We start from the raw sequence: 15,060 nt of genomic DNA, 5'->3' as shown, positions 1-15,060 counted from the left end.
ACATCCTTACCTTAAAGGGCCATTTAACTGAGATGGAATGATGCATTTATTAAATTTTTATTCCACCACTTCTCCAAGGAGCTCAGAGTGATACACATAACTCCTGCCCTACCTAATCTTTCCCCTTATAATACCCCAATGCAATAGGATAAATTGAGGGTTGATTGCTCAAAATTCACCCAACCTAACCTTCATTATTAATTACATTTCATATATCCTATGGAAGAATGCAAGTCATATTCCGCAGAAAAATGCAAATCACAAACCTATTATCACTTAGATTGATAACTTTTAATTTCTGCATATCACCCATTTCCTCCGGGAGAAACTCCAGCTTATTTGAATGTAAAAACAGAACAGTTACATGTTTCCAGTTGCCAATCTGAAAACAAACAAACAAAGACCTTGATTACTCAGCAATTGAAAGTATTAACTGCAGAACATTTTAAATGCTCTGGATTGGGTTTTAATGGCTAATCAGAATTAATTTTATGCTGTTTTTTCTAACGACCCCCACCTGAAGCACATCTTTGGAAAGGCAGCATATGCATTTTCTAAATAAATATTCAATGGCAACTTCTGTTCACTAAGATTCCCCTTGTTTATTGTCCAGCGAAGGCATGTTATACCTCTTATAACCAAATGGAGAAATCATTCAAAAGACCTGACCTGTCAATTTTTGTTGAGCGATAAGGATGCCAATGTCACCTTTATTATGGCTGAATTTTTGTCTTCAGTTTTTAAATTTAAACTGATTGAAGTATCCTGACTATCTCTGTTCATTTTGCTAATCTGCTTTGTGCCAATAAAGGTATTGGGTGTGTGTGACATATAAGAAGTTCATAGTGCTTCCTACAGTGCTATTCTTTTCCCTGCCCCTTTTAATGACATTATCTTCCATTCACTTTTTTAATGTTCTAAGTTGAGTGTTATAGCACTAAGATTCACATTATTTTGGATGAAAAAGGAAAGGAGCTCTGCTCCACAAGAAGAGATTTGTGTCTCAATGAGATTATGTACTTTGCTCACCTAAAGGCTGCAGGCAAGATTTGCCCTTGGTAGCAACCCTCCCAAGCTGTAATTGGCTTGTCTCTCTTAGCTAACTGGGAGCACAGGGATCTGATATGGTAGAAAGTAAGAGGAGGGACCAACGTGCACATTGTCACTGCTATCCTTAGCAGAGTTATAACCCTTCTAAATCCATTGAAATCAATGGGCTTCCTAAAGGAAAACCCAGCTTAAGATAGCACAGTAAATCCCTGCTACTGTGCAAATGACTCAGCACCAACACCTTTCAAAGGAATGCAGAGATCACACCCATCCACAGCATTGCTCTGTTGCAGAGCACACATCTGATGTAGACTGGAGCCCCAAGGTTATTCTAGTTTAGACGCAGTTCATCAAAGGGCAGGGCGATTTAGAAAAAAGCAAATTTAAATAACTTTAATCAAAGTTTTATGTTATTTTTATCTTACAAAATATAAATTTATACTAATTGGCTGCTATAACCATAAATATTTAAATTGCAATAGAGCCTTTATATCACCTCAGATACTATTCCTCAAGTATTTGACTTAATATTTTGGTGTTTTTATAAACTGATATACAACGCATTTCTTATTTTCATATTGTACTACTTATGAACCCAGAGTCTCTCTTACAACCTTCAGTCATGGCTGGCTTTTATAGCCTGCTGCTGTTTAGAATTAACACTAAAAGGTGCTACTTTTTAATGTTTATTTACTTTGCTATATAACTGTTACGTCCTACCGCACAAAAAAAAACCTAACTAATCTCAACTGGCAAGAAGTTTCAGTGATAGTTACTGGCCAGGTTATGTAAATGGAAACATTATTTCAGTGTTAGAATTGAATATTTTTAGTAGAGTACTGAGCAAATTGGCATATAAGAACCAACTCTTCTACTCTTCTTCTAAATCAAAATCAGATTAACAAGTCACTGAATCTGAACATACCTCTGGTGGCAACTGTGTTAAAAAGTTATGATCTGCAGCAAAAGTCCTTATATTACAGAGCTGTCCAATAGATGAAGGCAGAGCTTCAATCTCATTGAAGCTACAGTCCAGTTCTTCAACAGATGTTAACCTGAATAAAAAATGAATGCATTGAAAAACAAGTCCAACGGAATTAGCATGATTTTAAAATCCATTATGGAAAATCCCAGTGGGATCAGTTCATAACACAAAGTGGAAAATAAACTACAGAGCTACTTCAAAATATGAACTAAGGCATATGATCCAAGCTACCTGCAGCACTCCTTCAAAACTATTTGAGCTCAATGGATATGCTAGAGCAGTGATACCCTGTATGGTGTCTACATGCACCATGATATTTATACTTTCTGATGGCTAATATTGCACTCATTTGTTTTTCTTCTAAAACAGATAGCCAGTCCTGGCTCCACCTCACTGGAGCAGAAGGCTTCATCTTCATGTCTATCGAGACTATACATTTAGACTCAGCTGCCTCCATGCTTGGATTGCAGCCTCCCAATGTTTTAAGATTAGCCCCAGTATACCATGGCAGCCATTTTGTGGTAGGACCCATTCCCTTCTCAAAATTGTTAATACCATTTGAAAGCACCCACGGATTCAATGAGGTCAGTGAGCCCTGTGCTAATTTGATGGAGAAGGGAATAATCCTCTAAATATAAACCAAATAGCAAACCGAAGTAGCTATCATTCTTAGAACCTAGATCAAAAAGATCATGCAGAAACACCTACCCTCCAATGGAGTCTGGCAAATACATAAGCTGATTCTCATCAATTTTAAGAATGGTTAATTTCTTTAGAGAACCTGTTATGAAACAAACAAACAAAACCCTTATTAAAATAGACCCACACACACACACACACACACAAACCCCCAATTCAGGGTACAAAAGAAAGAAGATAACAGCAAAATGTTGTTTCTTATAGGTACTGAGAAATGGAGGTACTGGGAAACATACAGCAACTTCGTGGTGGAGAAGGCGTTGGTGTGTGTATTTTACCTTTGGTTTTAATGGCTTTTAAGGTGTACTTTCATTAAGCATGTTTTATCTGGTTAGTTGCCTTGGTGGCAGAAGGTATGATTTTTTTAATACCCTGCTATCCAGAAGTGCTATTTTTGTACCCTGCTTTTCACTACCCAAAGCGGTCTACAAATACATTTCCTTTCCTCTTCCTACAACAGATGCCCTGTAAAATAGGTGGGGCTGAAAAAGCTCTAAGAGAACTGTTCTGCAATAACAGTTTATAAGACCTGTGACTAGCCCAAGGTCAACAAGCTAGCAGCATGTGGAGGAATAGGGAATCAAACCCAGTTCTCCATTTTAGAGTCTGCTGCTCCTTAACAACTACATCATGCTGGCTCTCAGATCAGGTAGCTAGTATTTTATAAGGGCTTCTGCATTTATTATTATTATTATTATTATTATTATTATTATTATTATTATTATTATTATTGATGATGATGATGTATTTTTATAATCCTGGCCTTTTGGGTTGACACAGGGAGGGTAACATCAGAATAAAACAATACAATTTATAACAGTTAAACAATTAAAGTTTTTAAGTTTTAAAAATTATTAAAATATAAAACTGCCTGTTCTGCATTTTCAGATCTTCTGAGGGCTGGTTGATGTTTAATTGGTAGAGAGTAGAAGGTTCTGTTTCTAATATGTTCATTTGTAGAATAAAAAAATATTTTTATTTTATAAAATATTTTATAAAAAAATATTTTTATTCTTGACCAATTCAATTTAAATAGAGTTTTGTAAAGTTTTCTTTTCTTTTTTTTAAGTATTTATAATTTAACAGACAATACAAACCAATAGACTCTGGCAGCTGCTGCAGTGAATTACTAGACAACAGTAGGTCTTGTAAACTTTCACATCCTGAAACGCCTTCTTCAAGTGTTTCAATGTTGTTTTTGGAAACATCCAGGTAAGTCAATTGCTTCAAACTGCCCATAAACTAAAAATGAAAAGCATCAGTTCAATAAACATTATGAAAATATGAATTCTTGAGTTCTGACTACGAGTATATTCAACATATTCTCTTAACAGCTCTACATTTGTAATTACGTATCATCAAGATGGTAATATCTGCCTTCTACAAACATAACAGTGGGCATATTTTTGTTTATGCTCAAAACCCAAAACTAAGAAAATGTATTACAGATATTTCATCCCAAAATTCTACTTTAAAGCATTTTGATACAGATGAATCTTCCTTCAAATGAAGGACAACTTCTGGGTAAGCAAAGATTACACTTCACGCAGCAGGGGTAGCCAAACTGCGGCTCTCCAGATGACCATGGACTACAATTCTCATGAGCTCCTGCCAACAATTCCTGCGTCCATGGACATTTGGAGAACCACCTCTGTCCTACTGGATGAAAACTTCCTCCATTGAGCTGAAGTAGACATACAGGATTCGACCCTTTCATTTTATTTTCACAACAACCTTGTGGGGTAAATTAGACTGAGATAAAGTGACACAACCTGAAGTGACTCAGAAAGGTTTCTTAGCAGAGTGAACATGAACCCACCTCTTACAGATCTGATCTTTTCACCACTCTACTACATTCTCTCTCTTGATTGAACTGTCATTTGTTCCCATTGTATTGTACAGATAAAATAAAATAATTTAAAAAGTGCATACCCCTGGAATAATAGTTAGTCTGTTACCATCCATCCAGAATTCTTTCAACCCACTTAATTGTTCAAGTACTTCAGGCTGTTAAAATGAAATAAAAATGAAAGATGTGCCATTAATTTTAATTAATTCATTGAAAAAAAAACACAAAGAATGCTGAATTTCTGTACACAGCACATTCCTGTTTTCATGCCAATCAGAAATTTTGTCAACTGTAGAGTTCAGCAAGCCACTCAATTTCCATGAACTACAACAGTGAAAGCTGTCGAATCTTTCAGAAGCATTTTATTGTTTATTCGAACACAAAATTGCATTCCTTGATTTTGTTTTTCATTATACTTGCAGGAATCAAGCATTTATTGTCCATGTATATCACAAAAATTTATATAGTCAAATAAAAATACAGCTTGCTTACAGGTTCCATATGTATGCAAGTATTTTCTGTGTATCACTCAAAATGCAATACTGAAAAGAAATGAAAGCTACACAATACAGTTTTTTAAAATAGATTCCTTAAAGCATTAAGATATAGACAGAAGTTGCTCTATAAAATTGGAGTTAAGCTGATTTTTATATGTGACATTGATTAAAAATAGACTTAAAAGATAAGAGGTTTTAAGAAAGCTGTGTTACTTAGCTAGAACTCACCACTTCTGTGAATTCATTACTTCCCAGGTCCAGTCTCTCTAACTGAGTCAGTCTGCTCATGGTTCTATAAAGGAAAAAAGGATTAATAAAGGATTAGGATTAAGAAAACACCAGTTATATCCAATCTTCTTGGGTTTACACTGATGCATCTTTTTAATCAGCATTAGATACTCAAGCAGTTCCATAACACAGACGATAGAGTCAGATTTTCACAGTCCATTAAGCAATCATGCATTATTTATTCTGCTTATAACTGTAAAACAAAAATTAGAAGTTCAGTGAATTAAAAAAAAACTAAACACATTCTGCTCTCAGTCTGGGTTCAGACAATTATCCCTTCTTAAACTTCATGCTAGCTCTCCATTGAAAGACCATCACTATGGGGCAATCATGCTATAGATCAGTTATGTATTTTTGAAGCAGTAATGCCTTCGTCTTACAACCTCAACAAATCCAAGAGGTAACTCGAACTCTATCATCTAAAACCTGTATCTATTCAAACCTTTAATTTCTATTATTTAACCAGCTTCGAGTCTATCAAAAAAACACTATATTCCACAGTTCACAAACCAAATAAGATAATGGAACAAATGTCCTGAGAAGTTATTTTAAATAAAAAGGTAAGGATATAAATATTAATTAATTAAAATAAATTATGTCTATCTGTGATGGTAATCTTGCAATCTGCGGAATTAAGCTATTGTTTTCAGTAATGATAGCCAGCTATGTCATCCAATCTGCTATTACACATGTAACACCTCAAAACTGTCAGCAGCCTTCAGGTATTCCTATAACATCCAAGAAAAAATATTCCAATGGAAGAGATTCATCCCTTTTCTTGGGAAAGGCGCCATCCAAATAGAAAGTCTAAGTCCTGCATACCACTTAAAATTATTGCAAGGAGGAATGATGGAAGGGTGAAGAGAGCAGATGTACCCTATGGCTTATGAGCTACTTGTATTGGGCAAAGCAAGTGCTTAAGTATCCACAAATTAAGATCATAATACTGCACTCTGTAATCATCAGTTCTTTGTAGAAAACATCTTGATTTTACAAAGACTAATTCACCGTGACTGTGAATACCACATAACATACAAAAAGAATGTTTTATCTAGATGTGCAGTATATGTAGCCTTATTTTTAAATCCCGACAACTCTGATATAATGCTTCATCATGGATTTATATTTTAGCAATCAGCCTATTCCAAAAAGGGTAAAAATAAGCTCACAATAAAGTAAATTCAGTACAATACATGGAAGACTTTGTGCTAATTATCCATAATAGAACAACACTTTGTATTGCAGTGCTAAATATGTGCAAGCCTAATTAAGCAAGAGTGTTAAGTACCTGTTTTTCAAATCTACTTATATCAATATACACTAACAATATAGGAATTAAATGTTATGTTTTTAAAAAAAATCTACGAACACTTTCTACAAAGCATTTTTCTTCTTTTGTATGTAGTGGATTTTATCTACCAAGACAAGAAGATACATACTCTTCTTCACTTATTCCAACATGACCATTCTGTGTTCAACATGTTATTTTTATTTGAAAAGTATGTTTTATTTTTCACTTGCACTTTATACCCAGCCAAGTGAGACTATTAAACAATAGGGTCTCAAAGGATAAAAATTAAGTATAGCAATGTAGCCAGATCTTTAGAATGTGAGCTGGAGGGCTCATATTTCATCCACTAGCTCATTTCTCTGGCACTAGAATCTCTCTTCAGTTTTTGCTGTAGCTCATCCCAAAGTATTTCTCCCCAGCGCACTGAATATTCTTTGCCAGAGCTCTTCATATATCAGGATGGACATTTAATCCCCTGCTGGGGACCCCAAATATTGTTCCTCTTTACAAGTTTATTAGACTTGCTTCTATATCATTATTTCCACCACCTCCAAAACTGTACTATCAGCTTGAAAGCTTAGTGGAGGGTACAAAAATGTGAAGCAGTGCTATAAATTTAGACAGCTGGCAACTTTCAGTCCACAAAGACAGTTTTTTAATTAACTATTATTGTTTGATTTGGGTGGGATTCAAATCTGCAAACTGCATTAGAGGATCTACATTTGAGAAAGCAAGACAGAAATACTTTAAATAAATAAGCCCAAAGTTCTACACATGTAATGGAGTTCTATTCAGGGTACTCTGGAAAATCATCTTTTCTCTATGTTCGGAAAACAAACTTGCACTTACCTGTAAAACTTCTTCATCGACACTTCTCTGCAGACATGCACTGGCCTGCACTTACACAGACCAGCCATGGGACATTCTTTCAAGTTCAAAAACTTCAAAGATGAGGTGCCCCACCATTTCCCAAAACCAATATATGTGTGGGATTCCCACCCGACGTGTCACTTGCATCATTAGCAGGTGCCCTTTTCCTCAGTTATCACTTAAGCCACCAAAGGCCCTGTGAGAGTTCATAGTGGGGCAGGAGAGAGGGAATGTGTGTCTGCACAGAAGACATCGATGAACAACAGTTACAGGTAAGTACAACTCTGTTTTCATCTTTTGGGGACCTGCAGGTTGTCAAGTTAAGGGAGGTCTGCATTTGCAACACTAAAAGCCCACTAGTGTTTGTTCTCTTTTAAAACATTTATTCAAAAATATTATAACGTGCCTTTCCAAAGCTTAAGCCAACTGAAATATGTTACCAACTCTCAGTTAAAACAAATCAACAAAATCAGGTACTATAGAGTTATCTGAAATCATCTAATTATATGGAACATTTTCACACAATTATTCTCCTAAAGGAATACAAACATAAAAAGATCACAGCATATAAGAAACAGTATTATTTTTAAAAAAATCAACAATAGGAATCATGCACAAACCCAAAATACTGGAAAATATGAAATACAAAACCCAGAAGTTAAAAGCTTCCATTAAAATAGATAAGTGTTCAGATTTGGTCACAAGATTCTTATTAATCAAAACTTCGATATAGTTCTTCACAATAACAAAACTCTCGTTACATACTTACTTTGGCAACATTTTTAACTGGTTTTCTCTAAGTTCTAAAATCTGGAGTTTAGTTAACCTGTCAAATAAAATCAAAGAGATTACCAGTCAACATCAAGAGAATAAATCTGAGGAGACTTAAATCCTGAGAGTACTTAAATCCAATGATCAGAAAAATAAAATACATTAAAAACAACAACAACAATAAAAGGAGTGCTTTAAAAACCGGAGCACTTCAGGGGCTGCTGCTAGGCAGCCATAGCATTCTAAGTTTGGTCTCTCTTAGTAAAAAGCAAGGGGAGGGGAAAGGTTCTTTCCAGAGCAGCTTTGGCCTTTGAAGGAAGACTCATCAGGGTCAGACCCGCAAGCCATCTTTCTTATTTAAGTCATTATAGCCATCTAAATATTAGGTCCATTAAATCTGCCAATGTATGGTGTGAATCAGAACCAATAATAAAACAACTTTTTCAAATAAAATTCTCCAAAACTGCTCACAACTTTTCCTTCAGGGTTGGAAAAGAGAAGGATTTGCAGAAGAAATCTTTGTCCCTTCTGATCATAGCTTTTTCCAAATAAATCAGGAGTTTGCAGAATAGCAGACTACCAGGGTTTCTGCCAATAAGTTTCCAATGTTAAAAACATCAGAAATAATAGACAATAAAAAATGTAAGTTAAAATAAATGAAAACAACTTCAACTGTATAGTTCTGTGGATGCTGATAAAATATAGTCATTCCTCTTCTCCTCTGACAGCCATTTACAGATTTGACTTTATATCTTCTAATACTTTTTCAGGGTGACTGCGCCTCTGATCCTCTAGCATCTTTACTTTTCTAATGACAGTTCTCTAAAATTTATTTCTTCTCTTCTGTAAATATGACCTAAACTCAACCCCATATTACAGCTGAGGCATAGCCAGTGCCAAGTAGGGCGTGATCTTGGAAGTGTTGCTCAGAAAACAACCCAAATGCAAGAGTATTCAAACTGTAATTTACTGTAACCTGCATTCTAGCCAGTTTGATTACTTGTTGCCTTGCAATATGCAACATGTGTCTGGTAGGTTTTATTGGATCTATCTCCCTTCCTCCAAGGAGCTCAGAGTGAGGTACATGATTTTGTCTTCTCTCATTTTATCCTCACAACAATTCTATAGGATAAAGAGAGGGAAAATGATTAGCACATGATTACCATGAGTGTTAAGACTGAAGATGGACTTGGATCCAGGTCTCCTAGAGTCTAATTCAGAAGTTTAACCAATACACTGCACAGGCTCTGTGCAAACCAGTTGTACTATAACTATTAGAGAAATGGGACAGATGTTTCATCCAGTTCAACCATCTGTAGGCAATATAAAGCAGGGAAGTAACTGGACTAGATAGAAGACCTGGAGGCTGCAAGACACCCAATCAGGTGGCCAGGTTGCAAGGAAAAGCTGAAGAGACATTTCTCAAGTTCCTGATGCAAGTTGGGGGGTTAAAAACTATGTATTATATTGTCCTATTTTCACGACTATCTGATCCAGGGGGGGTGCATTGCGTGCTAACATTTCTTCCCTCCAAAAGATTACTTCTATTTTCCCTTGGGAATTAAATCCCCCCCCCAATTAATTGCACCCATTCTGAAAGGCACTGTAACACAAGTGTGTTCACGATTTAATCATTAAGCATTCCCTCCTCTATCATGCTTGCCTGCCACGGCTTGACAGTTTGAGGCAGAATGCTGAGTCCTCCACAAAGCAAAACAGAACATGTTTTTCAAACTCATTTATAAACTCACCTGCCAAAATTGGCTGGTAAGAACTCAAGAAAAGCATCATTCAGGTATAGCTGCGTTAGGTTTAACAACTGCGAAAATCCATCTGGAAGCCTAAAATAATGTAATACAAGGAATATTAATCATATGATTCATATGGACATTTTTACCACACACACTGCCCAATGTATGCTACAAGAAGATAGATTGAGGACACCAAAAGAACTTACTTTGAAATGGGATTTACACTGGCCTCAATAATTGCCAAGACTTTACAGTTTTTGATGTTTTCTGGAAACTCCTGTATGCCTGCAACAGCCAAAAGTATATCCATCATATAAAGTAACCTGTTCAAGCAACAATAAAGGCATTGTAATATTATGCTCTAGAGATCACATAATATTGCTGCCTACAGACTATATGCATTCTGTGTCACACACCCAGTTTTGGAGGGCTTCTGGTAAAGACAGGACTTCCAAGCTAATATTGTGAAAGCTGCATCGACATGTGCGTGCAAGGATAGGAAAAATGCCCCCTTCTCAACCCCCCTCCCCAAATAATTTCTAGAAATTTCCTCACCTCTTTCATTCCTCCTGGCAATTCCCATATTCTCTCCCTGCTGCATTCTCTTTCATGGTCATTCAACAACCTACTTTTTATCTACCTCTCATTTTTGGCTATATTTATTCTTTATTTACTTCACTTATACTCCATCTTTGTCCACAGCAGGAACCAAAACAATTTTCATTATTTTCTTCTCCTTTTTATCCATACAACAATCCTGCGCGCTAGGATAGGCTGAAAGTATGGGACTCATCCAAAATCACTCAGTGAACTGCCACAGCAAGATGAGGATTCAAACCTGCTCTGAAGCTCTAACCACTACACCACACTGGCTTTCATAGGCCCAGTTCAGTCATGCAAGTTCAGAGGAATCAAATCATCTAGAGGTTTGCTTCCAGTCCTAGGGTTATCAACCTACAGGTGGGACCTGAAAATATCCCAGAATTACAACTGTACTCCAGACAAGAGATCTGTACTCTAAAAAATGGCTGCTTTGTAGGATAGACTATATGGCATTATATTGACCTCTCCCCTAATCAAAATCTACCTCCCAAAGTCTTTGCTGGCAGGGGCCCGTGGGAAATGTAGTCCATGAACATCTGGAGGACCACAGGTTGACTACCCCTGATTTATAACACTGTTCGTAAGCCCTGGTCTGCCCATGAGGCTGGGAGTTCAATCCCAGCAGCCGGCTCAAGGCTGACTCAGCTTTCCATCCTTCCGAGGTCGGTAAAATGAGTACCCAGCTTGCTGGGGGGTAAAACGGTAATGACTGGGGAAGGCACTGGCAAACCACCCTGTATTGAGTCTGCCATGAAAACGCTGGAGGGCGTCACTCCAAGGGTCAGACATGACTCGGTGCTTGCACAGGGGATACCTTTACCTTTACCTCATGAGCCCTGGTACACTTGAAGGGGGCCATATGCTAGAAAAAAGTGAGAGGGGGAGCCCAAAGGGTTTATGAGGGCCCTGGTAACTGAACCAATGAAATACCCTTTTAGTCACATGTCATTAATTATAGAAAGTTTGACCTTCATCAAGGGAAAGAAAAAGAAATAATGTAATCCATTCCTTTGTGTTTGGTTGAATTAACGTATTATCGTAAAAAAATGAATTCACCTGTTTCTCTTGGACAAATGGTCTAAATTTTAATTTCATACACCTTTTTAAAAAGCTTTTCTATAGCATGTCAGAATGTTCAAGTTTTCTTGGTGTTCAATAATAAATGATTTTCCATCTGTTCATGTTGTATTGTATCCTGATTTGATGGGAGACAGTGGAAACTAAGAAGAGCTCCTAAAAGGGCTGTGATCCAAAACAGGTTGAAAATGGCTGCTCTACACTACATAACAAAGCCCTTAAGCCCAACCTCAAGCCATTCTGTCACAGGATCGCTTCACATTTTGTATTTAAACTTCAGCTAAGTCTCTTTCATCTGGCTACACACACCAAGTTTATGAAGACGTGTCACGGGTATCATATTGTATATTGCATATGCTATAAGAAGGCTAAAGAACAGGCCAAACATATGACGTTTGTTCTACATAACATGTTTGCAAGCTGTCAACAGCCATTCATGTTTGCCAGCAAGACAACATAAGTGAATATCCAATGATGGAAACAAGCCATTGTAACAACATTGGTGGTCTCACTCATTTCCGTAGTAGTTCCCTATATGTATTTGGGAAAGTCACACATGGCAAAACTTTAATACACGGTAAAATGATCACAACAATTTTCAGAAATTTCCATTTCCTAGCTATCCTGAAGACTTAACAATCCAAGAAGGAAATATGATGCATAAAGTTACACACGTTTCATGCCAGATATCAAATTACCATTTTTAAAGTCTCAAAGCAATAAGAAAAAGCATTAAACACACATGAAATGAGGTCAGATCTCAGCTGGCAAGTCTCTGGTGCAAGCAAGAAAAATACTAAGTCTTGGCTGTAATTATTTGGATAACAGACCTATGCTGGAAGGATGTTTGCCGGAGAGCTGAAGTCTTCAGGCATTTCACCTGCCTGAAAAAGGACAGAAGTTTGGACAACTATCCAAGTCTTCCATTTGACAAAGAATTATTCCTGCTAAAGGCAAGTAGGCAACAGTGTTGTCAGCTTTCTCCTTAGCCAGAAGGGGAAGAATCTTTATCCAATGTATAATTAGTAGATGTGTGCAATTCCCCCTCCCCCCCCCCAGTGTTTTTTTCCAGGATTTCCAAAAACAGCCAGATCCAAACACCGATAGAGTATTCAGATCTGGGATTTTTTAGAAATTCTAAATTTATTCAGGTACAACAGACTTGAACCCAAAAACTTGGGAGAAAAAGGTTAATTTGTGGAACTCGCTGCCATAGGTTGTGGCCATGGAGAGCTCCATGATGGTCCCCTACCTTGACTTGGCCAGCAACCTAGATCCACACCCTGGAAACATTTAGACTACTGCAGTACTTCTACATAGGTCTCCCCTCAAGTTGGAGTTGGACACTCAAGTTAATTCAGAATACTACAACAAGATTATTACTAGGAGCTAAGTGAAGTATGTGTATCACTCCCATTCTGTTCAGCAGTTGACAGTCTGCCTAACAGTTACCAGGTTTAAATTCAAGGTATTGAGTATCACATACAAAGCTCTGCATGGCTTTTTCATATGTGCAGGACCACCTCGCTCTCTATGTTCTGATACAACAGCTTACTTCAACAGGATCTTAATCTGGTGCCACTCCGCAACTGAACATAATTAAGGTTTATTTTTATGCATTCTCTGTTTTTGCCCCCACCTTGCAGAATGGCCTGGCTAATGAGGTTAGGAAGGCTGCCACTTTCCCGGCTTTCTTCAAACTATGCAAAACATTATTATTCAAGAAGGCTTTCTTGCACAGGTAAATAGAACTACACTGTAATGAAATGGTTTGAAATTTGCATTGGTAAAGGGATGGGGGGGGGGTGTTCTATACAACTGCCTTTCTGCTTATCACTGTTAAATATGCTCCCACTACATAGTTTCTACATCATTCATGTTTAAATGGTTATGCTTTGTTTCAGGTTTGTTTCAGCCCTGTTTAAGACTTCAGCTTCTTTTTAGATCCCTCTAGTCCAAACCCTATTGGTTGTCCCATCTGTTGCGTTTAACTTATACAATATATATAATATGTCTTAAGATTCAGCGAGAAAAGCAGGTTATAAATAATACATATTTTCTAAATTCTTATGCAATATGATGTTGGTATAACTGTAGTCTATATTAAACTGTCTCTGAAGAACATCACAATAAAAATGACATTCTAGATTACGTCTATTATAGACAGCTAAAGAGAAACATATGCTGGTATTACCTCACATGCAACTTAAAATATTACTTAAAATAAACACTTCTCAGCACTATTTCCACCACAGTGCACACAAAGATTTAAAAAAAAAACAGGAAAGGAGTGCAGAGCCCAGTGTAATAAATGCATCTATTATGGTACTTAACTTTTCAAGGCATACTTGAAGCAAACCAATATGCCCACGAACACCTTTCGAGAATCACCAATTTAACATTAAGGATAAAAAAATTAAGGCAAAACAATAAATCTATTTGAACCACAAGCCATAGGGTACAAACAGATTTGTTTAAACTACATTTAAATAAGTGAATCTTATTACTAGAGAAAAGCCTATTATACTATTAAGCTTATTATAGATGGTACTTCCAGATTATTTCACCAGGAATGTTCCACTGTACACAATACAAGCCAGCCAAATACAAATAATATTTAAAACTATTTTAATAGGTAGAATGATGCAGCCAGGTTCCAAAGAGCTGTTTTAGTGCCAGTGAACCTTGGACTGATTTTTTTCTTTGAACAGCAGTCTTCTCCCCCACCCCCTGGTTTACCACACAGATGAGAGACACTTAAAAATAATACATTCAAAACTCCTAACCTTCAGAACTATTAATTCTAAGTTCTAAAGTACTCTGCAAGTATATATAGATGTGTGTGTTAAAACTACATTTTCTGTCCTGGGGCCTGTGTTGTTCAACATATTTATAAATTATTTGGATGAGGGATTAAACAGGGTAATTATTAAATTTGCAGACAATATTAAACTTGGGAGGGGTAGCAAACACAACAGAAGACAGAATCAGAAGACAGGATGATCTTGATGGGCTGGAGAACTGAGCTAAACGGAATAAAATGAAATTCAATAGGGACAAGTGCAAAGTTTACATCAATACAGAACGAGAGAGGCTTGTCTTAGCTGTAGTATGTGCAAAAAGGATCTAGGAATCTTAGCAGTGACTGAACATGAGTCAGCAGTGTGACTTGGTAGCTAAAAAGGCAAATGGGATTTTGGGATGTATCAAGCGGAGTATCGTGTCAAGAACGTGGGAAATTTCGTCTACACATCCAGAAGAAGTTCCTGACAGTTAGAGCAGTTTCTCAGTGGGTACACCATCTTTGGAAATTTTTAAACAGACGCTGG

General features: G+C 36.8%; 1 protein-coding gene across 3 annotated transcripts in view; it reads right to left on the bottom strand.

Annotated features, from left to right (window-relative positions):
• Positions 1-15,060, bottom strand: part of ERBIN (erbb2 interacting protein) — a 92,305-nt gene that overhangs the window by 34,978 nt on the left and 42,267 nt on the right. For all 3 annotated transcript variants that reach the window (XM_077347267.1, XM_077347269.1, XM_077347268.1), the window contains exons 5-13: positions 10,258-10,336; positions 10,052-10,141; positions 8,299-8,355; positions 5,309-5,372; positions 4,667-4,741; positions 3,832-3,976; positions 2,744-2,816; positions 1,976-2,105; positions 267-382 (exon numbers count right to left, since the gene is read on the bottom strand). In XM_077347267.1, coding sequence (XP_077203382.1) covers positions 267-382; positions 1,976-2,105; positions 2,744-2,816; positions 3,832-3,976; positions 4,667-4,741; positions 5,309-5,372; positions 8,299-8,355; positions 10,052-10,141; positions 10,258-10,336 — 829 coding nt within the window. The remainder of the gene's footprint in view (positions 1-266; positions 383-1,975; positions 2,106-2,743; positions 2,817-3,831; positions 3,977-4,666; positions 4,742-5,308; positions 5,373-8,298; positions 8,356-10,051; positions 10,142-10,257; positions 10,337-15,060) is intronic.

Source organism: Paroedura picta, chromosome 7 (assembly GCF_049243985.1).
Source record: "Paroedura picta isolate Pp20150507F chromosome 7, Ppicta_v3.0, whole genome shotgun sequence".
NCBI classification, from domain to species: domain Eukaryota; kingdom Metazoa; phylum Chordata; class Lepidosauria; order Squamata; family Gekkonidae; genus Paroedura; species Paroedura picta.
This window is presented reverse-complemented; position numbering and strand designations above follow the sequence as displayed.